Raw genomic sequence first — 24,439 nt, 5'->3', positions numbered from 1 at the left:
AGCGGTTAGTAATGTTGCAGCTGTTTTGATACAATGAATTAAATAATTGACCATTTTTTTATTCGTGAAAAAGACATAATGATCGAAGTGGTATGTATTAAACATTACAATCTTTTGTTTAGTTCACTATTAGTTTCGAAAATTCTAAAAAATTTAACTAGTTTGCATAAACGTTTGTGGTATTGTTTTTTTGGGATAAATCGTTAGTTTGTTGCACCAAACACCATATTTTGTAGTAATTCAGTTTATTTGGATAACCTTGTACTGTGTGGTTAAAAAAATCAACACATTTTCATAATACACACATGAAACCACGCATGCCAATGCTGGAATGGGTCTCAAACTTAATTGAAGTGGACATAGACACAAACAGAAATAAGGTTTTTTTTTTATTAAAAGATAAACTTCTCAATTTCAAAGAGTTGATTTTAAGTTTACTGGAGACAATGAGCTCCCTGACAGCAATGCAGCTGGTCAAACACACATATAAAAGAGTTACCTAAGCATTCTGAAAAATGTACAAACAAATGAACACAACCTATATCTACATGAATACAAGAGGTAAGAATGCTGTCCATGCCATCTTTCAATAATGAATTGCCTTCAAACCATTCACTTATAAAAGAAGGAGCCTGATTCGGCAGTGTAAAAATCTCGGCATCTTGATGATGACTACTTTGGTTTTATTACAACTTGATATAACATTCTTATCAGTCCTGCAAAAAAGTTCTTTCTCAATCTTTCTTTCTCTTCAAGGTGCCTTTTGCTGTCCCTTCTTGCCGATCAGAGATTTGTGTATGTGAGGAATGACACCTATAAACAAAATTCAGTGTTAACTGTGCTGTCCTTCAAATTACCACCAAAAATACTCAGAAATCATGTACGCTTTTATATGCAAAGGCAAGATGCCACCATTGGCAATCCACCGAAGCTATTTCTTGTGGATAACATAATTACCTCCTCCTGCAATGGTTGCCTTGATAAGAGAGTCCAGTTCCTCATCTCCCCTGATTGCAAGCTGCAAGTGACGTGGTGTTATTCTTTTCACCTTCAGATCTTTGCTAGCATTTCCAGCCAACTCTAGGACCTGCAGCAAACCAAATACATGTTAGAATGATTAAGCCAACATATATTGGACACCAAATGCTGCTTCCATACCTCAGCAGTCAGGTATTCAAGGATGGCGGCACTGTACACTGCTGCAGTAGCACCAACACGTCCATGAGAAGTTGTCCTCGACTTTAAATGCCTGTGAATACGACCCACTGGAAACTGCAAAGAAAAGTAAGTTGACTACTATTGTACACAAAGACATGTAAAATTTTACAAACATTCACTCTACAATACATTTTGTGCCACTTCAGAGTATGAATACAAAAAATCATGAATTTTCAAAGAACTTTGAAGGGTTTATTTCATCATTTGAGGCACAAAAAAGTAAAAAAGCGTCAAGCTGTATAAAGTAGTAAAACATACCTGAAGCCCAGCCCTTGCTGACCTGGAAATGGCCTTTGCCTTCGCTTTGCCAGAATCTTTGCCTGCTTTTCCACCTGCCTGTAGAACAAAATATATATTTTTTAATTAAAGTGCCGCATGAGATCCAAATTATCACATTTATTACTTGAGAACATGAAAAAAATCATTTAACGTCGTTGTACAGTGGTTTGGGGAATACGCCCAAAGTATGCGCACGCGCAGTTAAATAAACACTCCCTTGCGCACAATCCATTTTAAAGTGAAGCTGAAATTGATTTCAAATTTACTAAGCTGCATTGCCATTTCATTCCAAACTAAACACACGTCAGCAATCACAACATTATTATTGAACTAATTATGGTGAGTTTTCCCGTGGATGGCTTTCGTTTCTATTAAATATTTTCGGATAAGATACTCACCATTTTGTCTTTGTTCTGTGCGTTGCAACTGCTATCTCGCCTGACGTAGACTGACGCGTCACCTGACCGGAACGAAGGCTTCTCTCTCTCACACCGACGTCACGATTCTCTCCACCAATCACAACACGCGGCGCTTCTATTCAAACAAAAGGCGGCGTTTTATGGAGCGATTTTTCCCGCGCTTCTTTACGATCAAAACATTCAAGTCAGGTTTTTTACAAAGAAGTCTAGTAATTGCGCGCCTTTTGCACGATCTATTTATCAGAGTCCCCTTTTTTCCGCACTACAAACCGACTGGATACGGACGTGACGGCCCATTTTTTTTTTAGTCATGATAATAACGCTTCTTTGTGTTTTGAATGACAACGGCATTGCACTAAAACCAGCGCACAGCGCTTTGTTTGCGCAATAATGACCTAAATCACCTCACAATGCCTGGGCGATTTACTCGCAGTCGCACAATAACATTCCCTGACGCATGTAATTAAAGAAATGAAGTTTTATTTAAACAAAAAATGAGGCAAGAAACGAATAGAACGAACAATTCCTGAAATATATCACCAGAGTCCACTGAACGAAAGTAACACCATGAAAAAAAATAATTCACAATTATATAGAACTGGCAGCCAAATAGTACATAATTACAGGGAATACGGAGTACGCCTAGGGTTCAAACTACCGAGACAAACAAGTTCCACAGTGATGTTTTGTTTATAGTCACTTTAACCTACATTTACATTCAACGTCGAAACACTTTACTCTAGTACCTTCTTGGTCGTGGATTAGGCACAAGCAGCCAGACAAGAAAGCCATTCAAGCTTGCACATACTACATATGGTTTACTGCTTAACAAACTTTCCACGCCCTCGTCCCAGATTAATAATCGAGCGTGTTTGAAAGGGCAAACTCGTTTCACTGCCGGATATGCTGACCTGGTCATGAGAACTCTTGTTAGAGCTGGACCCAACTTGTGCAGCGGCAGCGTACGACCGCTGTGAACCGCTTTGCGGCAGCACAGGATATGTTTTGCGAACAGGCGCCGCGGCAATTCCCGGTGGACTGTATCCAGAACATTTTACGGTATTTTGAAACTGAGCCGCCATGATACCAACATTTGCAAAAGGTTTCATTTTGGGGCGTCGATTTACTTCAGGAGCTTTGGTAAAAGATTTGGAACGAACATTTGGCTCGCTTCCCAAGGGTGGATATTGGTCTACTATAACGTTGGTTACTGTGGATGCCGAAGATTCGGTATCCACAGACCGTGTGTCATCATCTTCTTTTTCCGAACCCTTCGAAGCGGTGTAAGAACCATGTCGCACTAATTCGTACTGCCCACGGTATCGTATATCACGTGATCCAAACTGGGGCGGTTCGGTTTTCATGTGCATCAAATTAACTGGAGCCCTCACTGCAGCATCATAACCACTTTCTTTTGACAGGGGATTTACTCTGGGACCTTTGCGCCGCGGCATTTCATCTATAATAATACGCTCGGGGGGCGTGACGATGTAAGATGGCGCTTGCCGGACGGGCAGGTGGTTTTCGGTGATTTCAAAGCCATACACCGTGGATAGGCAATCGCTCATCCAATAGCAACACTTCTTAACTGTTAGCAGAGCACAATGAATACACTCTATATCATCGTGGTACTGGCATTTTGTGCCTGTTTCGTAGTCGTACATTGAGCTGTTGCAACCGTCTTCAATAGTCGTACGTGAAGGCCTTGTGATTCCAGCGTGATCAAACAGCTCTACTGCAATGTCTTCAAGCTCAAAGACTTTGTGTAGACGGTTTGCTATGCCGGCTCTTGCAGCCATCCAATCCAAACAATAAAGCGTTTTACGTAGCTCAGATACACGTGAGTACAGTGGAAGATAAGTATGGAAATTGTTGCCATCTTTCACGAATTGCAGTAATTCCCTCCACATTTTGTCGTACTGCCCACATGCACGTTCAAAGTTTGCTTCTGGAATCCGATGTGTCCTTTCTCCAAATATATTGACCTCTGCCCGCAAACCCATCTTTATAGGCCCTGCAACACATCACAGACAGCATCAGGATAAGGAAATGATGGAAAATTTCCCATTGAGAATGACACTAAACTTTATATTCCATAGAAGAAGTTCTTGTTAATCCCAACACGCTTGTAGATACCACTAAAAATATATTTACTAACAATGCTTACCAGGATCAATAAAGTAATGCCAAGTCCTCAAAATGCCACCATTTAATGTGTAGTCAACACATGCTACCTCACATGGCTGGTAACCCTCCTCATCAGGAAGCTCGAACAGGGATTTGAATGATATGATGTAGAAGTGGACATCGCAAACGCCTGTAACGACACCAAGAAAAAAGAAATCCTGCAAGAACTCCTTACCAGGTGAAGTGCAAGTTAATGGTAAATTCCTTACCAAATCCTTTTGGCCAAAGATCCCTGGCTGCCTTTCTATTCTCTTTCCTTTTCTTCTCCAAAAAGTCATCAAAATCCACACGATCCTATATAGGTTTGGGTTTTAAACAATGTTTTATAAGCATATTAACAGTGGCAATCGGTTGCAAAACTTACATCAATTGGTTTACCAGTGCAATCAAGGCGTCCTGGTCGTGGTTGCTGACGATTTGCCATCTTCCACTCATTTGCTTTTGCTTCATATGGAGCTTTTTCCCGAGCAGACATGCCCTTGCAAAACAAACTTACTGTTATAAAAGTGCTACAATTTTGCTACTACCCTCAACAAAAAAGAAAAATAGAGTTCAACCTTCCATTTTTCATGAACTAATGGCACGGCTTCACTTTTATTAGCAACAGGCCTTCCTTGTTTTTGGAGTTCCTTCACAGTTTCATCAAGATAAAAGCTGAATGCATTTTTTGGTTGTTTCTTTTTATTCTTCCTTGGCTTGTTCGTTGTGATATGTTGTCCCCCAACAGCATACATTGCTCAAATACTTAAAAAACTACACAAAAATCTCTGCATAAACAATAAAGCTATATACCAGGAGGCAAATAATGTTTTTGTAAGCCAGTTCAAAGTTACAAATTTAAAAAAGTTTCATGACGACAATGTTTTTGTTCAAAATAAGAAATGAGATCGCCATAATCTTGCATGACAAACAAACACAAATATGTGGATCAAGTGCAATTTTTTAATTTGCATACAAGCAGTTGATACAAAAAAATTATGAACTTTTTATATATTATTAAAACTAACGCAGTAATATTTCAATCAATGGCATGATTGGCAGGATGGTCCTTGCTTGGCGATCACAGCTATCATATTAAAACTAATTCAACAATTTTTATGATTGAATATTACTGACTGAAAGCAACATTGCACCATAACTTATTTACATTTTACGTCTAGAGGTTTTTAATAAAATGAACGCTGTGTTCAAACTAAAAAATAAGTTTGTAATTTTTTTTCTTCAAATAGATTTTTTAATGACATATTTGGTCACTGTGTTTGTCAAAAATTGTATTCGGCATACTATTACAAGCAAAGGCAGTTTAAAACAGTGGTGTCATGATTAAAAACATTTTAGAGGCAGTTCTATCAGAAAAATTGAAAATTTACATAAACAGGGATGTCATGTGCTTATGTATGCCTATGAAAAGCGGAAGATACTTTACACCGGGTCACAAAGTTTTTTTCCAAACTTGATCCACATATCAGCCTATGTAACATAGAAATCTGTGCGAATATTAAAGCTACGATTTCGTGTTGTATTTCAAAGTAAATTTACAGACAAAAATAACAGGTGGTGGCCCTATTCACACCTAATCATTAAAATTTGCACAGATTTCTGTTATGCAAAGACATATACGAAGACCAAGTTTGGAAAAAACTTTGTGACCCGGTGTAGTAGTATTTTCCATGAAAAGCAGGAAATGCCACTAAATCATAATCTGTCACATCACCAAAAAGCTAAATATTTTTTACAACCAGTTCGAAAATTCGTAGACAGGGTTTTATGTCCAAATGTCACCACTGGTTTTCAGTCATGAAATTTGAAGGGACAAAGTTTGTCGCATCACCAAAAAGCAACATAATAATTTTTTATTGTAATTCTGAATGTATGTAATTTCATTGTCAACAACCTACAATTCTACCATGCTACATGGAAAAAAGGAAGGGGAAGGGTAGCAAACAAGTATTACATTACTCACACTTTCTTAAGTTAAAAAAATACACATAGCCTATAGTTACATTAGAATAGAAGAAATGTTTTAAAAAATGTGTTTCATGCCAGTTCGTGATTTCTCAACCTGTATTTGAAGGAATTCATGTTCAGCAGGGAAAATGCCAAAGGACCTAACTATAATCATAGGCATCATAAACAATCACTGCTTTGGCAAAAGTTTAACCTCACAGTACATGCACAGTAATTACTTTAGCGTCACCCATATACCAGAAATTGAACAGCAAAACATGTTATACATGAGTTAAAAGGATGAAAGCACAGAAAAATATTCTTTTCTTCTTCCAAGACGATCATGGACAAAACAGACGCCACCCTATGTCAGCGCATTTGCAATAAAACGTTAAGATTTTTTGAGTATCATCTGTTTATTACGGTTAACAACTTCCAAAATCTTACCAAATGTCTACACTTTAGCGGTCAAAGGTATCCGAGGTTAGAGAACAATCAACATATCCTTAGAATAATTTGTCCAATGCAGGTACCGCGAACCCGAAATGCTTGGTTCAGCGGGAGGAACATGTCGTCTATGGTGAATAGCGTGGGGCGTCATTTAAAAAAAAAACTTGGCACAAGCGGGAGCTAATAAGTTTCGGCAAGATATTTATTTTTTGAAACGAATTTTCAATGCGGCTTATGCCATGTTGCCAGGACTTTCAACCGGAATTCCGAAAGTAGGAGGGCACCTTCGAATGTATCCAATGCGAAAGGTACGACATGTCGGACTTTTGCAGACTTTACTCCCCACTTCCACAAAGAACAGTTCATCTCTGCAGCATTGTACCGCCACAGTCCATTCTTTCAAACATCCCCAGCAGCGTGTTGATTTAGATTTAGAGGTAACCAAGATTTCCTCTTTGCATTCTGGACAGTTCAAAGAAATCACACTTTAGGAGAGACTAATTGACTTGCTTTTGGTCAGGTCTTCAGGGCTTCTTGTTGGTCGTTTTCTGTTGGTCCGCTTATCAATGGGCGTGCTTGCGTGAGGTGATTGCATGGCGTGAAACTCAACGGTTAAGTTGTGACCAGCAATTGTGTTGGACACTTTGGCACTATCACCCTTTGGACTCTTATCAGGTTGCTGATCCATAGTTGCCATGCTTTTTCTTTAATTCTGTGTTTAAACGTTTTGGTAACTGAACATTTGCAAGCTCTGCTAATCCAATTTACGTTTTGGGCAAACGAATTGTTTGTGACCGTTTTCCCCACAGTTACAGGTTGCTACTTGTCCATGGTATGTAATATAAAATTTGCAGTCCTTTATTCTGATGTAGCTTTGGATTGGGTTATCTTCTATAGGTCGCATACGTTCATTGTCACAATACATACGCCTGAAAGCAAACCTTCTCTTCCTTTATGGTGATTCATCTTGGAAACATTGCCACATTTTTTTTTTGTTTATTCTTTTGCTATTGCCTGGTTTGGAAAAGGTATTGGAACCCATCCTACAGCGACATTAACTTTGTCACTTTCGTAAAGTCGTAGGTGTGTTATTCCTCCAAGGGTACTTTAAGCTTTGCATTGTAACATACGTCACAGAAACCAGTGCTTGAATTGCGTAATGTTTTGCGTGCAGCTTTGCACATGTACTGCATAATCCCATAATGTGACCCAAATGATTTAGCCATCGAATATTCTCGAGTAAAGTGATTCATTCAACATCCTGTTTACCACATAAAATGTTCTCCTATGCTTAGGTCACATCACACCTATGTTCTTGTATTATATTACTTCGAGCGGTCCGTGATATCACGTGACATCATTGACCAATCAGCTCTCAGTATGGAGAGCATTAAAAAGCCCAGTTTAGACCGGTAAATTCATTCTATTTGATTCTATTTGATTCCATTCGATTCTACTTGTTCTATCGTATTACTGTTACACTGCTATTATTACTGAGACTCTACAAGCTATTCGCCGGCTTGGGATTTATTCCCACAGCCTGATAATAAACTGTTTATTTGGAATCAGCGGTTTGCTGGTGAGAACGAGGCAGAAGCAGATTTAACAATCGAAGAGACTCAATAACCGTTCAGGCCATCGAGATACTGTTAAATATCTCAGAAACACTTCGAGTTATTTACAGCATATAGGTCGAGCACAACTCTCCCCAACGTTGTTCGTGCTATGCATCGAATGCCTAGCAACAGCGCTTCGAAAGAATACAAAACATCTTTACTTGCAGATAATTGTTTTACTAAAGGTTCAAATGCGGATTTCACCAAAATCTTTCAAATTTTAGAGGAGTTCGGCGAAATGCCAGGTTGCAAAGTAAATAAGGTCCGAATCGCACAAACCAACATAAACCATTTCAAAAGGATGGACTTCAATGGCCCTCGGAATCTTTAAAGTACCTTGATTTTTTTTTATTAACTACACTCAATTATTATTGTACTTTTGCGACATTGTGTCTATAATTAACTCAATAGTGTTTTTATCTTTAAAAACCAAATCACTTTGGCCACATTTTGTTATTGGCGTTCCGTGCTTGCAAAGAAACAATTGCAAAGCACAATTACCTAAATGGAACTATGGCATCGGGACAGAGTTTACCTGAACAGCTGACTATGCAGCCCACGCGATTACTCAACCGTGCAGATGAATGTGACTACACGGAACTTTGCGTCACTTGCTGGTGAGACAACCGAAAAAGCCACACAAGTCAAGGAAGTAAGAGGTCGCAACATTGCAATTGTATTAAAGGCTTACTTGTTGCTGTGCACAGCTAATAGTTTGATTTGTATCGGTATACAGGTTAGCTGTTTAAAAGAGAAATGCACAGGGCTGGTCCACAAATGAACCACTTTGCTCCATATAATACGCAGGCAACGAGAGGTAAACGGTCTGACTATGAGGATATGCCACAATATGAGGTAATAGGGCCACCAGCGAACAGCGAATGTGCATCAGTAACAAACGAAAAAGTTCAGGAAATTCTTTCAGTTGTTCGAAAGATTGAAAAACACATCAGTACTGCCTACCAGCCACCGAGGCCGTCAAAGCCACTGGAAGCAAAACCTGTGGTGAAGGAAGTGAACCTAGGTTGGTTAAAGTTTCATTAAAGTGTGTTGAAGTCACGTGATAAATCGCACCGATTGATTTTTTTTTGCTCAGCCGAAGATTTTCTCGAACTGCCACCTCCGCGGCCGCCCAAAAGTAATTCCGGACCGGCCGAGGCGCACACAAAGAACTTTCCCTCGTCGCAATGCACAACTATTGTTAACAACCTTAGAAGTGTCCGAAAGTTCATCGACGACAACTTTGAAGATGAGTTAGTGGACAAGGAGCATGCCATGCTGGCCATGAACACACTGGTCAAAGCATTCGGCCCTTAAACACAGAGGGAACTTTTGTTGAACTTTCTTGCCACTTGAGAAGTTTGATTGAACCAGGAAATGAAGCTCAGTGAACTTTTTATTTTGGCCCCCCTTATTGCGTGCGCTATCGCATATTTCTATTGTTGTTAATTCTTTGTACAGAATGATTCATCGTAAAACCATAAGCGTAAGTTTCACCATGCAAACTAAACTGTGGTATCTATAACTTATAGAAACGCGACATAAATCTCTATGGCCAACGCATCGCAGACCAGTGTTATATTTTTTGTTGAAAGAGTCCCAAAACGTTTAAATAACGTCACAATAATCAATCTGGCACCTTTTTCATGTAATCATGCTGGAAATCAAAATTGCTGTAAATTTAAATCCCCAAATCAGAAAATCATTGTTGTCTAATTGCGTTTTTTGAAAACAAAACACATTAAAGTTTTCCTTGTGAGAGAGAGACTTATCTTTCAAGTTTTAAAAAGCGTGACACATTTTGGTTTTTCATTTGTACCGATTTTATAACTGCTGCTTTTTTTGAAATAGAAAATAGGGTTTGTAGATATCAAGATTTTAAGGGTGCAGAAACACTGATGTCGTTTATGAAATATAATTATCAGACCCAAAATCCTACAGCTTGGGACGACAATCTGGTCGGCCTGAAAATCGATTCTGTGAGAAATGAAGTGTACAAGCTGGACAGACTTATAAAGGATAAATTCCCTGCACTTGAACTCAGTGATCCACCGCCCTCAATAAATCACGAAAGTACGTACTCATTTTTAAATGCATATGCAGTTATGCAATAGAGTCTGTCCTTAAAACAACACATGTTTTTTTTCGTCGAGCAGAAGGTTTGCCATTTCAAAATCGCCCACTGCCGAAGCCGAGTAATCCGACGGGAGGCTCCAGGACGCAAGCAAAATGTTACGACGAAACACAAGTTCTGTTTATGTTAAGATTGCTCGACGACATAAAGTCTTTCCTTGACGTCCAACTTGCCGATGGATGTAAGGAAAAAGCAGATAATGTCAAGTTAATTGAAGAGGTTGCTCGTCACATCAGGGGACCTTATTAATACCACTTTTGGACGCGTCCGTTGTATACACTTCGTATTCAATGAATAAATTACACCCCGAAAACCGTTTCTGTGTTTCAAATTCAGAATTTGTACGCCAACTAACAAATGAATGAAGCTTGTGAAACTTATCTCAATAATAATAACGATCTGAATGCAAGTACCAACAAACAAACATTGCAATGGAAAATTTGTAAATGTTTGACATACAGCTTAGCAAAGCATTGCAACTGTTTCTGCAAAGAAATATTAGGCACTGTTCCAAGTTAGTTTCACACTTTATTGGTCGTTTCAGCAACTATACAGCTCAAGTCACTCGAAAACAATATGTACAAAAAGAGGTCAAGCGAACAAATAAGATACAATAGACGGGCGAAGTGTAGCATCGTCGAACCATGTTGTTTTATGACTTTCTTGAACTGCCGGAAGTAAGCAACGCCACTTTGACCTCCTGAAGAAGGTTCTCCTTTTCAGATCGTTCCGGGTGAGTTTTGGAGAAGTTTTGCGCAATAAAAACCTCTACTTGCGCAACTTGAGCAAGCAGGAAGTCGCACTGCGTCTTCGTAAAACTATGCGACTTTGCTGATCCCTTCAGTTTCCTGAATGTGAAGTTCTTTTCCCTAAAACTGTCCGATTTACCGACAGAGGACCCCGCTTCTTTTTGCTTATCCTTCTTTTTCTTCTTCTTCTCTACAAACAAAATATCGTCATTAATGGAGTTGATTGTTTTTAAAAGCTAACTAGAAGCGACAACGTAATTTCTGAATATATTTTAACGGTTCACGCAGCAACTATTAGACATTTGAAAAGAACAGTCAGGTAAACAGACACCAAAACGAATTACGATTAACTTTAAATAAATACAAAAATTACCTGATTTTCCACCTTTAGCATAGGAAGCGGGCTTGGGCGGACGACCAGGCGAGGGCAATTTTTCCACTTGCAAGCGATTCGTCATAGACGTGACCCTGTTAAGGATCTCATCAAGCGCGTCTACCGTCGCAGATTCAGTAGGTGCAAACTGAAACATGTTTGGAACCTCATACGCCATTTCTTTCTGCAAATAACCACGTCCAATCAATACGTCCTTGAATAATAATCCTTGTAGACAAAGCTGCTTTGAAAACTCTAGGAAACACGACTGATGAATCATGCAGGCCAACCGCTGGCTGACTGTAATTAAGTTTCGGTGTGCACTCCACAACAGCATATGACGTAGCGGATATGTGTTGGCAAACATAGTCAATGGTGTGGCTACACATGTAATGTGGACCACTGTATTATAACATTAATTATATACGAATTTTCATGAAACTACATTGCTGTGCATTTAACGAAGGCTCTAACGTTGTAGGTCAGAAGTCCGTATTGCGAGATCTTACTGTGTATCGTAGTTGTACGTGTTTGTTTATTCATGCTGCAAATAATAATTCTAATTAATAGTCGCATTAGCGTCCTGGTGTTAAAGGATCTTTGCTTTAGACGACCTCATATTTTGTTCCACAAAAGTCTTTATATTTCGCCTACGTTCGCCAAATAGCCCTGTCACGCTCCGCTAGCCACAAGCTTACACCGAACAAGCAGACTGTTGTTGCGAAGCGAACGCCAAGTCTTTGTGTGCTTTGTCTACTCTGGGTTTAACTTGTAGTCGTGCGTGACGACGGCGTTTGTGAATCTAGTTTTTCAGCAATGGAATTAACAAACGCTGCTCATTCACCTTATTACTCTGAGATCAAGGACAATTACTACATAGCTCAGCCAATGACACATAGTCAAAGTACCACAGAGAGCAAAATCGACGAAGTGCTTATGAGAGTGCGGAGAATTGATAAGGAGTTGCACAACGGCGGGGTAAACAGGCCTGTTGTACCACCAAAGCCACCGTCTAAACCAGGACGAGTTACATCGCCAAAAATGCCTTACGGTAAGCGTCACTTCAACCTTTTAACGCATTTTCGAAAAGCATTTTAAACAGGAGGTTATTGTGCCAAACAATTTGGTGCACCGAGAAACCATTGGGATCAATATACTGTGAATTCAAAGGTCTTGAGAAGGTTAAACGACTAAGTCAACAACAAAATGCTTCAGAACACAATCAATAGTTGGGTATGTCCTAATCAGACATTTGCACAGAAACTGCGGAGTGCCAGGACATGTCAAATGGAGCTTTTTACACTATGTTAAAATGAGTATATGTTTTTATCCATTGCCGCCTGGCTGTTTATAGCACACCGTGTCAAGCACACCATGAGAGCAGTATGCTGTGTTATTGCTTTCCTAAATACTGCGGGATACATTTCTGTAAACAGTGTGGCAAATTTTGATGTCGTGTTTTAGAAATAATTATTTAGTTTTAAACTGCTGCACGGATGCCAATCCAAACTCGCAAATATTAATTTAACAGTGCGGTTTTTGTTAGGAAATCAAGTAAACGTTTTTGAAGTTACATACGAATAAACTCCAGTAGCATCATTGTAACTTAAACAAGTAAAATGTTTGAAATACATTTATAAATGATACTTGAAATATATTTAGTAATAATTCGTTTTATTACTTCGACGTCAAAAGACTTGGAGTCACGTGATATTGTGTAAAAACGGGGTTGTGCAGAACGATCGCTTAAGACACGTTATTTGCCCGGTTTGCTTTTTCTGTCGTCACAAAATCTTGACAGAACCTTGATGCGAAAAATTTACCAGCAGCTTTGGTTACGAAGAAAGTTGTACGTAAATAAATGATTCAGGCACCAAACTTTAATGGAAGTTAATCAAAAACGTTTTAAAAACGTGGAAACAAAGAAGGCAAAAAATATACGTAAAGTTTAATGAGATGGTGCGTTTTCCTAAAACGAACTCCACAGAGGTTGTGAACTGGTTTGCGCATGTGTGAACTTCATATATGGTATAGCAGCTTGTGTTGTTCATACACAAACACAGTTTGATGTTGGCCGAGTCGCGTTGTTCTAAACAAATGTTTGCTTTCCGTCTTTATCCACGCAGTTTCATAGTTTTGTGTTTTGATTTATCGTTTCACAGGAGTAAGCAGTAGCGATGTGCCGCCCCCTCGGCCGGATAAGAGTCGCAGAAGTAGTACTCTGCGCTCCTCTGAGTCATCCAAGACACTACCGAAGCCTGAGTGCGATTTCCTTGTTGTGCAGTTGAAAAACGTGCGAACATACCTTGATGAAATGGTTGATGACGACTTTGACGGCAAGCTGGAGAATATTTCGACGATCGACAGCGTTATCAGTGCACTCCTCTGTCCGTAGCATTATCCAGAGCCTTGCCATATGTTTAAGATCTTCAGTTTCCTGACGTGGTTGCAGACAACACCACGCATAAAGCAAACAGTCATCGCCGTTTGATAATCTGTGATTATTTTTTTGTATATGTTATGTCTATTATTGAGCATTTTATTTGTTAATTCACTTCTCTGTGGTATGTTTGCCGCCATGTTGTAGGCTGTATAGTGTTTTATAAACAGAGAGGGCGTTAATTTGCTATTTTGCATTTCTTGCTTTCTTTCGCGGGAGTATTTTGGTTTGTTATTTTTGGACTCTTATTGTTGTGTCACATGTCCGACTTTAATTAGGCAATTGTATGTTATTGTTAATTTGTATTTTGTGTAATGAAAACGTGAAAAACGTTTATCTTAAAGATCTCAATGCGTGTTGCTTGGCACCAGCAATGAAATCTGCAAAGAATTGCCGCACAATTGGAAAGTTTCCAGCAAGACAAATGTTAACAGTCAAGGTATTTCCCAGCGCGTCGCATGACAAATACTGTAAGGGTGAATGTGCAAGAAAAGCATGCAATGTCGAGTGCGACCTTTGGATTCACTACTGTAGTAACTAGACTAAATCCTTTTGCTTTTGCTGTCGATTTTGTCACGTTTTTCTTAAGTATATTTTGAAGTCTTGCTTTTTCGAATACATATTTGCAATAACGACCTCTGAGTGGTAACTCTCGTTAAATCCTTAAATGAAGATATTACGCGAAGCTTTGCAGAATATGTGTGCGGTTCTTTTTGGAAAAACAAGTAGTTAAAGTTGTATACGAAAGTTTTAAAACCTCAATAAATATGTGTGGCGAACGTAAATTCCCATGTAATGTTAAAAGTGGTTGGATGTTGAAAACAGAAATCACCAAATTGTTGTGGATGTTTTCCTTTAAGTCTTTGAGGAAGTAACACGTTCTGCACCTCTTGGCAGCACATCGTCCTGTGAGATTAAAACCGACGGATGAGTAAATTCATTTAAGTGTGCGCGAAAATGCCTGTTTTGGTGTGTCTGCGTCAACTTCACTTTCGAGCCAGCACCGCGTTAATGTTGCCAGGTAACGGCGACTCTGTGTCAAACATTTGGTTGCAATTTTCTTCTCACTAATATTTTACATGGGAAGCCTTCTGCCCAGCTCAATCTTTTATTTTTGCTGTTGTTTGGACATTAAACGAAGGAATTTATTCGGTTAGGTGAAATGTATTTTACTGTGTAATGTGTTGTGGTACAAATAGGGACAAGACACTCTACAAGTTTGACGCTTCCATTACTAAATGTGAATCAAAATAAAAAAATAAATTTGGAATATAGGTTTTCTAAAGGGGGGTATTCAGTGTTTTCTAAATATCCTGTGGGTGTAATTTTCGGAAATATTTTAAACAACAAAGAAAATCTCCAGATGGCGACACCATATATGAGTATTATTCTGCATACCATATATGAGTATTTATTCTGCACACCATATATGAGTATTTATTCTGCACACCATATATGAATATTTATAAAAACCAACAACATTTACTGTGTTCCTCGGTTGATCTTCTTGTGACGGTGTATGATCGAGATTAATGCAGGGTCTGCCTCCTTTCCAGTTTCGCAAACACGGGCGTGCTCACCGCAGATCGATGAATTTGTTGATTTAAAATCGTTTGCCTGGAAAATAAACAACATGTCCTATTTAGTGTTACGTCACGCATAAATATAGTTTTTTTTTGTGCCAGGGTTCTTCCACGGACTACCCACTGTTTCTGTTTCGCGGTAGTACCAGACCTTGGGCAAAAGTGTGAACAAAACACAATAACACCTTGCACATGATTGTTCTGAGAGCAAAAGAAAACGTGAACTCGATCAAATTTTTTTTTTTTTTATTTATCGGACTTGCCACGAGCGGTTTTTATACTTGACATACTTTTCACCATATTAAATACAAGATAGTATTGCATCGTATGAGTAAGTGCTATATTGGAATATAGGCAGGGGTTTTCGTTCGCTGTGGCGAAGATAATGAACTGATTGCCGCACGATAAGGATTTATGAGAAAGAATATTTCTTGATATTTCATGATGTATGTGGCTTTCATACGAATTCTCCTGTTAACATATGTCGTGTCTCTTTAAGTAGTCATATAGTAAACATGTAAAGCGGTTCGTGTGCTTGTCCTTAATGATGATTTTTCCAGCTCCAATACATCCAACCGTAATAAACCAAGTATTTCAAATGCTCCTTTTTCGTTAAAACGCACATAGTGTAAGGCACACATGGAATTGTAAAGGTTTGAAAGTATGTGACTTTTACTCAGTACTTGGACAGGCTTTGTGGCAAGACTTTCCGTCTCGGATCAAAGTCAAAAGAACCAAAACATGTACAGGAATAAATTCCAAACTTTTAACAACCTACTACGTCATGGTCGTCAAACCTAACACGATTTTTTAACGGCGTAAACATTAAAATCATTTGAGACGCTTTTACAGTTTATCGTTTGTCACGTACAGGCGCCAGTGAGCTGGAGTTGATCAACCGCATGAAAGTAAGCAATTCTGTCTGAAACATAAAATTATTTGGAGTGAACTTACATAAACCCTTTTTTAAGCAAGTTACCCAATTTTAAACCAAACATAAAATTAAACTTTACATAAATTCGTTTACAAAACCTCAACCGAACACTATTAATCTCATAATCCTGACAACAGAAAGGCTGACCCACATTACAAAAATAGATAAACATTGTTTTATTTGAAACGGTTCGGCAACACCTCAGCATGCCATCATCAGTTCATTATTTAAAAAAAAATAGAGTATAAAATGAAAATATAAGACAAATAAAATGAATTGTGATGGCGTAAGGTGTTGTCGAAACCTCTTTAAAAATTGAACAATAAACATTGCGGAGGATGTTGGCCCACAACATGGACTCCGCAACCTTGTAGGCCATAAATATGTTTCTTCCAGATCAGCTTCGCGTGTGAATAGGAATGATTTATGCGGTAACTTTGTCACTCTTCCCCGTAAAATAAACTACGTTGTGGCGATTAAAGTTTGGGACAATTAAACTAAATGCGGCCATTTAAATAACTGCAACCCCAGCATCAGGTGAAGCTATTTTTGTTTCAAAAACTCAAACAGGTGCCTCACGAGATTTAGGTTGTCGTGTAGGACTAGATAAACAAGGGGGGATTTTTAGTGGCGGTCCCTCTCGTAAACATCGATTGGAGCTCAGCCGACAACATACGGCCAGCGTCGCACTCTTACAATGGGCAAAAGGCAATTGTAGGTAACAGCTGAAATGTTCCGCCTCGCTCCCTCCCCCACAGAGGAACGACTGAAGTGGTCATAAACCACATTCGTATCATGACAGTTTTTAGAATAACACAGGCTATACGAATATAGAAGCCTGTATATCTGCACCTTTTAAAGTTTCTTTGTAGGAACAGATTTAAAAGGAAAACCCCTTTAACCGAACCCACGCGGTCGGACATTATTTTAATTAAGCTTCTTCTTCTAGATCCTGGGATTTGATTACTCAGTCAGAAAAGCAGACACGCGAAATTACTAAAGCGGAACGAAGCATCTACAACACCGTTGATGTGATGGCTTACCAGACTAACTCCCGCGCAAACCGTTGAAAAAAATTTATTGCGCGCAACTCGTAAAACTTTCTGTTGCATCAGGGATGAATTCGAGCATATCATAAATAGTTGCATGGTGGACACGAAAATGTCACTCTTTTTAGTTCATTGCAACGCATTCTTGAATTACAACAAAAAACTGACATCCGTCAGTTACAGCATCTGTTGCACAATATATTTCGGGATCGGAGTCGCTCTGCAATGAAACTCGGCATTTGGACCTCATTGTTTGTTTTCAATTTTCGTGCCGTTTCTGCATCACAGGATGCGATTAAATTCCCCGTCCCAAATATACGCCAACAGCTCTTGTAAATTAACCGAGCATCTGTTCTTGTAGAACGGTGAATCGGGGAACCCTGATCGTCAAACAAATCATGACGTTGTTTGCTTTTGCTGGCTTGGATGGTTCAGTTTATAACGCGGCGTAGGTTCCACTGTGTCGCATTTGCAAACTGTCTGGGTATCGAGCAACCGGTTATGATTCGAACCTAGAGCAATATCAAGTGTAACTTTTGATTGTTAACGACTCAAGAAAGATTTGAACGAAGTAATATTTTGACGACAACCTGCAAAGGATGACGGTTCAGCGACAACGACGTGGCATTGAATCTTCTGGCACCGAGCAGAGACGACTAAGGTACCGATAGATCCTGCAGATAACTTAAATATTTACGTTACGTCTCCTTGGGCAACTTTAGGACATTTTCTTATATTGCATCATTTAAAAGCACTGTCATGTAACGTATGCGTCAAGCTCAGCAATCAGAGAAACAGCAATATTGTACAAATTTATAAACAGGCTGACTGCTTTACTTCATAGTCTCGATATCATGGCCGGCGAGACTAATTTTGTGCGTGCTTTTTCGTCCTTGCATCAGTCGAGTAGAATCGCACAGATCGCCAGCAAAGGTGGTGGTGGTTAGACTTCCATAACAAAAATCGAATCTTTTCATGGCCTAATATGCGAATATTTGTTATACATGGAAGCTGTGTTCCATAAAGGCTGTACACTGCCGCATGCCCTGGTTGCCGCATTTTTCACTGCCTTTTATAACCAAGCCACCTTTTGCGGAGTTTTACAAAAAAACGAGCGTTTTTTATCATTAAATAGGAGCTCGAAATCTGGTTATTGTTTTATGTGTTTCCTGTGCATGTTGCTTGCAATATCACGTGTCCGCCAGTCGGTTCGAAGCTTTTCGCTTGGTTCCACAGAAATACGCACATTTTTGATGTCCATGAAATTAATCAGCGGAATCTTTCTGAGAAGTTATGTTACAAAAAATACTTTGACTTTCCTGGTTATAGATTGTGGATGAATAAAAGAAATACGACTGTTGAAAAATGAACGAAACTGCTCGTCATTGTTTTTGCTCGGTATATTTTCGCAATAATTTAATCAATTCCATTTCATAAAACTGTTAAAACAAGTTAACAAACAAAAATGAAAAATTTTCGCTGGGTGCATTGTGGTCATGGTTGCCACCGAACTGGAAATTGAAATAAAGCCGACTGGAAAAGATTGACATTTTACCTTTGATATTGCTAAATTTTGTAGAAATGTGATCTTGAGACTAATTTTCTAGGGTCATGTGAAAATGCCAAACAAACCATGTCCGTAAAACACAAAGTTGGGGTTAAATCCAGTGATGAAAGTAAGCCGGAACAGCCTGGAACGCCGTTCCGGTAAAATAATACTTGCCGGTGCGTTCTGGTTAGAAGTATACAGCAGAAGTGTCCCCGTTTCGAAACTATGCTTGGTTCATCATCAGTACTACTACCTTTTGCACCCAATTATGTATTTATTTCAAGGCTTCGCGATTGGCTGGAGATGAGAATTGGCGATCAAAAATATCCAGGACTACGCTGGGATAACGAACGAGAAGGGATCTTCCGGATTCCTTGGAAACATGGAGCAAGACATGGATGGAGAGAAGAGGAGGATGCGAGACTGTTTCGAGAATGGTCCGAACACACAGGTATATGCAACGTTTCGTCATCACGTAATTGCCAGATTGTCGAGTACGTTTAGTACGTTCAAAATGCGCATAGGATAGTAAATTCCAACTGGTTTAAAGAGGCTTTCAAAAAGCTTAGATAGTGCATGCTCTGTTTTATCTAACCAACATAGGCTGAAAGCGTAAGCAAAGTTTACTCTTTCGTACACCCCGCATAAATTAACACACATGATAAGTATTTTGAGTTTTTTTTGAAAACATAAACTGTTTTCCATGCCAATAAAAATGCACGACTGATACCCTTTCCACAATACCCGTCTAATTCTTGCATTAAAATATTGTTTGCAGTTTGAAGTTGTTGCATTTCCATCTCCAATTGATTGCATTTGCGTAACTTAATCCACACAGGTTTTTCGGTTCTTGTTTGGAAAGTTTTGTAAATATTTGTAGTTTACCAATGTTAATTACACATTTCTTGCGATCTCTTAAACTGAGCTATATAGCAAGCAATAAAAGCCAACAATGTTTAATTCCTTCCTTTTGCATCGTGCTAATTTGGTACGACACCCTATTGCGACGGTCATGTCAACAATAACACGTCCTAACATGTTCGTGGAGGTGAAACGCTTTACAACTGTCGTTACTTAGGAGCTTCACCCAAGGACGTCAAACAGCACAAAGCAAATTTTCGATGCGCCCTAAATTCCTTGCGAGACATTGAACGCCTCCCAGTGAGCAACAATGGAAACCGGGGTGACGACGCATACCGACTTTACCGACTCTTGCCTAAGCGAATAATAAAAAGCGGGAAAAGTAAGTCTTTTGCGCCATTTTGTACAAATCTCGTCCAACATGCAATCATTGCATTTTATGTTAAAGAATGGATCAGAAAGCGAACGCCGTCGTCCCCAAAAGGTGGAGGCAAAAGTCACATGACACAGAAACGAAGGATTGCTCCTTCGTTCCCAGAACAGCAAACTTCGCCCTTCTCGTCGGCTATCGAAATTCCTCAATTGAGTTGCTTCACAGGGTCGTCGCTCGGGACTTTTCCGCCCACAACGAACCCATTTCAAGACTTATCGCAGTTGACGAAACAGCAGCAAACAAGTCAACATGCTCAAGGGGGATTTGGCGGAATCACATCGCGGCATGTTGGACTTTGCCAGCCCGCTGTATCGCACACCCCTTCGCAATACACATACGCCTCCACGCCGTACACTGCTTACTATTCAAACCCCTCGCCCGCCCATTCGAGCCATTTCGGGGAGAGCGCAACCGATTTGTTGCACGCAAACCCAGCGAGTGTTTACTCGCAACAAGGAAGCACTTACAACACAGTGACAGGGGAGTTTGCCAAGACAACCTGTCCTGTCGACGGTTATGGAAACTACAGCGGGGTGGGATTCTTTGCGTCGTCGCACAGCGAACATAACGCAACAGACATGATGGCACTTGCCAATCCCGCCCCTATTGACACCCCGCCTATTGAGGACGATGTGGGGCCGATTAATTACAGCATGGCACCTCACGATTTGACGTCCCTCTCACCTGTTGGCATGGACTTGTCAACTTGTCAATTGCCTTGCCTTCCCGATGACGCAACAAAGTACATGGAAGGTATAAACTGCTGAATACAAATTGTCAGATTGTTTGAAATTAAACCATCAATCGCAAACGGAACCCCGCATGATACTAAGCTTATTGATCGAATGACGATTTGTTTAATTTACGTTGTGTCCGTGTATTTAGCATGGGGTCACGTTTTGTACAGATTGAATAAACAACAATTCGATATAAACCTCAATTCCATTTTATAAAGGTGGCGGCGGCTGCCAACAAAATTGGGATCTGACGGCATCTGCGAATGACCACACTAGCACGAACTTTGAGATTGCCTCAAAGCTTGATTATGACAACAGCTCCAACATCTACCGTTCATTAGAGATGGGAGATGTTGAACTGCCTACAAGTTTCTCTTATCTAGCAAACCGATCCAAGTTCGGCAGCAACGGGAACATATCGACAAGCGACACTTTTCTCAATTTAGCAATGGAGGATTTCCCCGAGGTGAAGACGGAATACCTGTCAGGTAAATTAACTTACACCCGGACCGGGATTATCTTTACCCACGAACAAGTAAATGTATTTCCTCTTTTAGACGCGATAAGCTCAGACGTGGAAAGCGTGTTCGGCGAGGATGTACAAATTCCAGAAATCTTTCGGAGTTTTGGATCAGCAAACAAACCTCCTCTGTTAAGCAGCTCGAGCAGCACAGGTAGCGTGAATGTTTCCGCCACGCGCCTTCCATCAGCGTACACCTTGCTGTCGGCCAGTCCCAACGGCGACGAACTGACCGGGTCGCCGCCGTGGAGAGGTGTCAACGGGAGCGACGAGGTCTTTCAAGATAACTTCTGTTCGGTGTCGCCCGCTGTAGTTTACGGCAGCTAAGTGCGCCAGGTTGCAGGCCATTGCCGCCGTTGACGTCACGCGGGGATTTTACGCGTTAATAAACAACCCGTTCGTGTGAAGTTAAACATGCCGGGGCCTATTTTGTACGGGACATTTTTAGTAGTTTCCTCGGGGTTGCTTCGCAAACAACCGACATTTGCGCGACGTCGTCTTCTGTGACGTGTACAAACTTGCTTGTGTTCAATATAAACATATACCGATATCTCTGTTTGATTTCTCGGTGCTTGTGCGACAAAATCACCTCTTATTTTTATCAAGATGTTGGGCATTCCCCGATGCCTTAATACGTGCTTGGCGCGAGTTCCTTCGTTGTGAAACCTTTATTTTTATATTAAAAGGGACCTTATTTAAATGTTTACGCTGCGTTATGCCTCACAATAAACCGGCAACACTGTATTTTTTTTTTCTTTTTTAGGATTTGTTCACAATGGGGTTATCCGTGCCTGCGCCAAAGCACTTTACATTTATTGTGTGTTTTATAGTATTTGTTGCTTCAGCGTGTAGCTTCATCATAATTTTATCTGGTTGTGCAATTCGCAAAAAAATATAATGTGTGTTGTGAAATGTCTGTACATGACCATTCATTGTTACTAACAGTATGCACATATACTACCTCTACAAACAAGAAGGTTATAAAAAAAGAAGGATAGAAAAGATATAAAACCTAATTCATTCACATTTGACATATGGACAAACCGTGGAACTTGTGCCCCTTGACACTACACAGAAAACGTTATACAGATATGCTAAAATATACGGTCTGCTCAATTCGGCCGGATTACATCTTGTTCTTGCAAAAATTCCAAAAGCATTTTGTATTATTTCTGATTAACTATAGCTGATAGCAATCTAAAGGTTTTTGTTTTAAACAATTAAATTCAAGACATAATACAAAAAAGGAATTTAAATTTGAACAAGCGCTTTACGTAACAAAGCACAAATTTAATCAAACAAAGGTGGAGTCCCCATATAGCTTTGACTTATTATTTGTGTCAAAATAAACATCTGGCATGGTTGGCACTGTGAATCGATTTTTGTTCATAAAGCGTATTTGTATTATTGCAAGCTACGTATCAATTAGACATACGTAAGTCCAAATTTCAGAGTACTTGTTTACTTTAAACCGGGCTTTGAACAATTAGATGCAAATGTGCCCTAAGAATTGGCTACTTATCCGTTTTTGGTACACACCAGAGTAAGCATTTCGTTGTTGACCAATTCAGTCAAGAGTTGCTTGTATTGACTTCCTACTCGTTTGTTAAATGCAAATCAATGACAAAAATGCATTTAGAATTATATTGAATTGCAACTGAGTTTTGAGCATAGATTCAATGTATTTGTATATCGTGATGTTAAGATTTTCTTTTAGTTGGTACGATGATGGTTATGATCACTTTTAAACCACTTTACGTTTTGATAAAGCGTACGACTAAAGCCGAATTATTTTCCTTCATGTTATGGCAGATTTTAAGTTTCTGAACCAATGCGACACTAGTAAAGACGGAGAGTAAGTTATTTCGGTTTGTGCAATGTGAATGAACAAATGAATAAATGTGGAATTCGCCGATCGACGCCGGCGTAAATGGTTCGTAAACTCACGGTATTTCGAACACCCTGGTGGTTGTTGCAATCGTAGGTCGTTGAACTTCAATACCACGAGTCTCCAAATATTGTTAACATTACAAAGGCCCAATTAGACTCAAGATTCTTGTAAGTGGGTGGGCGAATAAGGCAAGTCCACTATAACGAGGCCCGTTAACTGTTGACTACCTCAAACAGCAGTCATTAATGAGCTCGCGCGTTCAATGCAAACCTTTGCCACGCGTATTTCAAGTCTAGAATCACGCTGGCGTTTAGTGCCACCCAGGCGTATGGTGGTTAACTCCGATCCGTCGAAAAAGGTTAATTATTACCGAAGGGTTTAAACCACAACGGCCAGTCGAGGCATGCCACAATGAGACGTTGCATGTCTTTCACAAGAAAGCAAGGTTGTAGTAAAAACGTTGGTGCGTTTGTTCGTAAATTAGGGCCACACACAGGAAACAAAGGTTTATGATTAGTACACACGCAGTCAGTCAAACCCACAAACCCTACAAAATAAATTTCAATCTGAGTTGGCCATTAAAAGCGCAATGAACAAAAGGAAAATTACAGCAAAACTATCGCGTTTTTGTGTCCAAAATATGAAATGCTTGATATATCACCACGTACGTAGTATAGACATACGAAAAACAATGAGAATGCCGGCCAATATCCAGAGGTGGTATTTGTGCTTGACAAAGTTGTGATGCAGTTGGCTATATAGCGATATTTCGAAAGTGTCATATATATCCATCCATTGATTCATTGTACGTAAATGAATCCCTTGATAAAAAAATTGCACATTTTATGTTTTTTGTCTTTTCAACCGTACTGATAATGCTTCACGGGTCCATTTAACCGAGCTGATAAACAATGTCACATGACCAAAATCATCGAGTAAAAACAAAATTTAGTCATTAACAACGATATTTCCAAATGTTGCACTGATCGGAAATCATTGCAATGAATTGCAGATTTTTATGTGAAATATTTGAAGATTTTTGCAAATGCTGTGCTCGTCACATATGTTTT

General features: G+C 39.6%; 5 protein-coding genes across 6 annotated transcripts; 2 read left to right on the top strand and 3 right to left on the bottom strand.

Moving 5' to 3' along the window:
• Positions 1-313: 313 nt before the first annotated feature.
• LOC145910724 (histone H2A.V) lies at positions 314-2,037 on the bottom strand. Its single transcript, XM_082997924.1, has 5 exons — positions 1,896-2,037; positions 1,477-1,554; positions 1,159-1,272; positions 958-1,087; positions 314-813 (listed from the first exon to the last, which is right to left on the bottom strand). Exons 1-5 carry the CDS (start codon positions 1,896-1,898, stop codon positions 752-754), a joined length of 387 nt encoding a protein of 128 aa, XP_082854050.1. The 5' UTR covers positions 1,899-2,037; the 3' UTR covers positions 314-751.
• Positions 2,038-2,734: 697 nt separating this feature from the next.
• On the bottom strand, positions 2,735-4,837 carry LOC145911620 (protein maelstrom homolog). The gene is made up of 5 exons (XM_082999018.1): positions 4,661-4,837; positions 4,468-4,581; positions 4,313-4,397; positions 4,084-4,233; positions 2,735-3,930 (listed from the first exon to the last, which is right to left on the bottom strand). The coding sequence occupies exons 1-5, from the start codon at positions 4,835-4,837 to the stop codon at positions 2,735-2,737; spliced, it is 1,722 nt and encodes a 573-aa protein (XP_082855144.1).
• Positions 4,838-8,709: 3,872 nt separating this feature from the next.
• LOC145910705 (uncharacterized) lies at positions 8,710-10,560 on the top strand. Of its 2 annotated transcripts, none has more exons than XM_082997900.1 (4): positions 8,710-8,775; positions 8,853-9,140; positions 9,213-10,189; positions 10,273-10,560. In XM_082997900.1, exons 2-3 carry the CDS (start codon positions 8,873-8,875, stop codon positions 9,431-9,433), a joined length of 489 nt encoding a protein of 162 aa, XP_082854026.1. In that variant the 5' UTR covers positions 8,710-8,775; positions 8,853-8,872; the 3' UTR covers positions 9,434-10,189; positions 10,273-10,560. The 2 variants fall into 2 exon arrangements, with proteins under 2 accessions (XP_082854026.1, XP_082854027.1); XM_082997901.1 differs by having other exon boundaries at positions 8,722-8,768.
• A 1-nt stretch (position 10,561) lies between these two features.
• On the bottom strand, positions 10,562-11,923 carry LOC145910704 (uncharacterized). Its single transcript, XM_082997899.1, has 2 exons — positions 11,373-11,923; positions 10,562-11,189 (listed from the first exon to the last, which is right to left on the bottom strand). The coding sequence occupies exons 1-2, from the start codon at positions 11,737-11,739 to the stop codon at positions 10,903-10,905; spliced, it is 654 nt and encodes a 217-aa protein (XP_082854025.1). The 5' UTR covers positions 11,740-11,923; the 3' UTR covers positions 10,562-10,902.
• A 143-nt stretch (positions 11,924-12,066) lies between these two features.
• Positions 12,067-14,447, top strand: LOC145910706 (uncharacterized). Its single transcript, XM_082997902.1, has 2 exons — positions 12,067-12,423; positions 13,535-14,447. Exons 1-2 carry the CDS (start codon positions 12,189-12,191, stop codon positions 13,765-13,767), a joined length of 468 nt encoding a protein of 155 aa, XP_082854028.1. The 5' UTR covers positions 12,067-12,188; the 3' UTR covers positions 13,768-14,447.
• The last annotated feature ends 9,992 nt before the right edge of the window (positions 14,448-24,439 follow it).

This window comes from Ascidia mentula, chromosome 8 (assembly GCF_947561715.1).
Source record: "Ascidia mentula chromosome 8, kaAscMent1.1, whole genome shotgun sequence".
NCBI classification, from domain to species: domain Eukaryota; kingdom Metazoa; phylum Chordata; class Ascidiacea; order Phlebobranchia; family Ascidiidae; genus Ascidia; species Ascidia mentula.
Note: the sequence above shows the minus strand (reverse complement) of the source record. Positions and strands in the feature narration are given on the sequence as shown.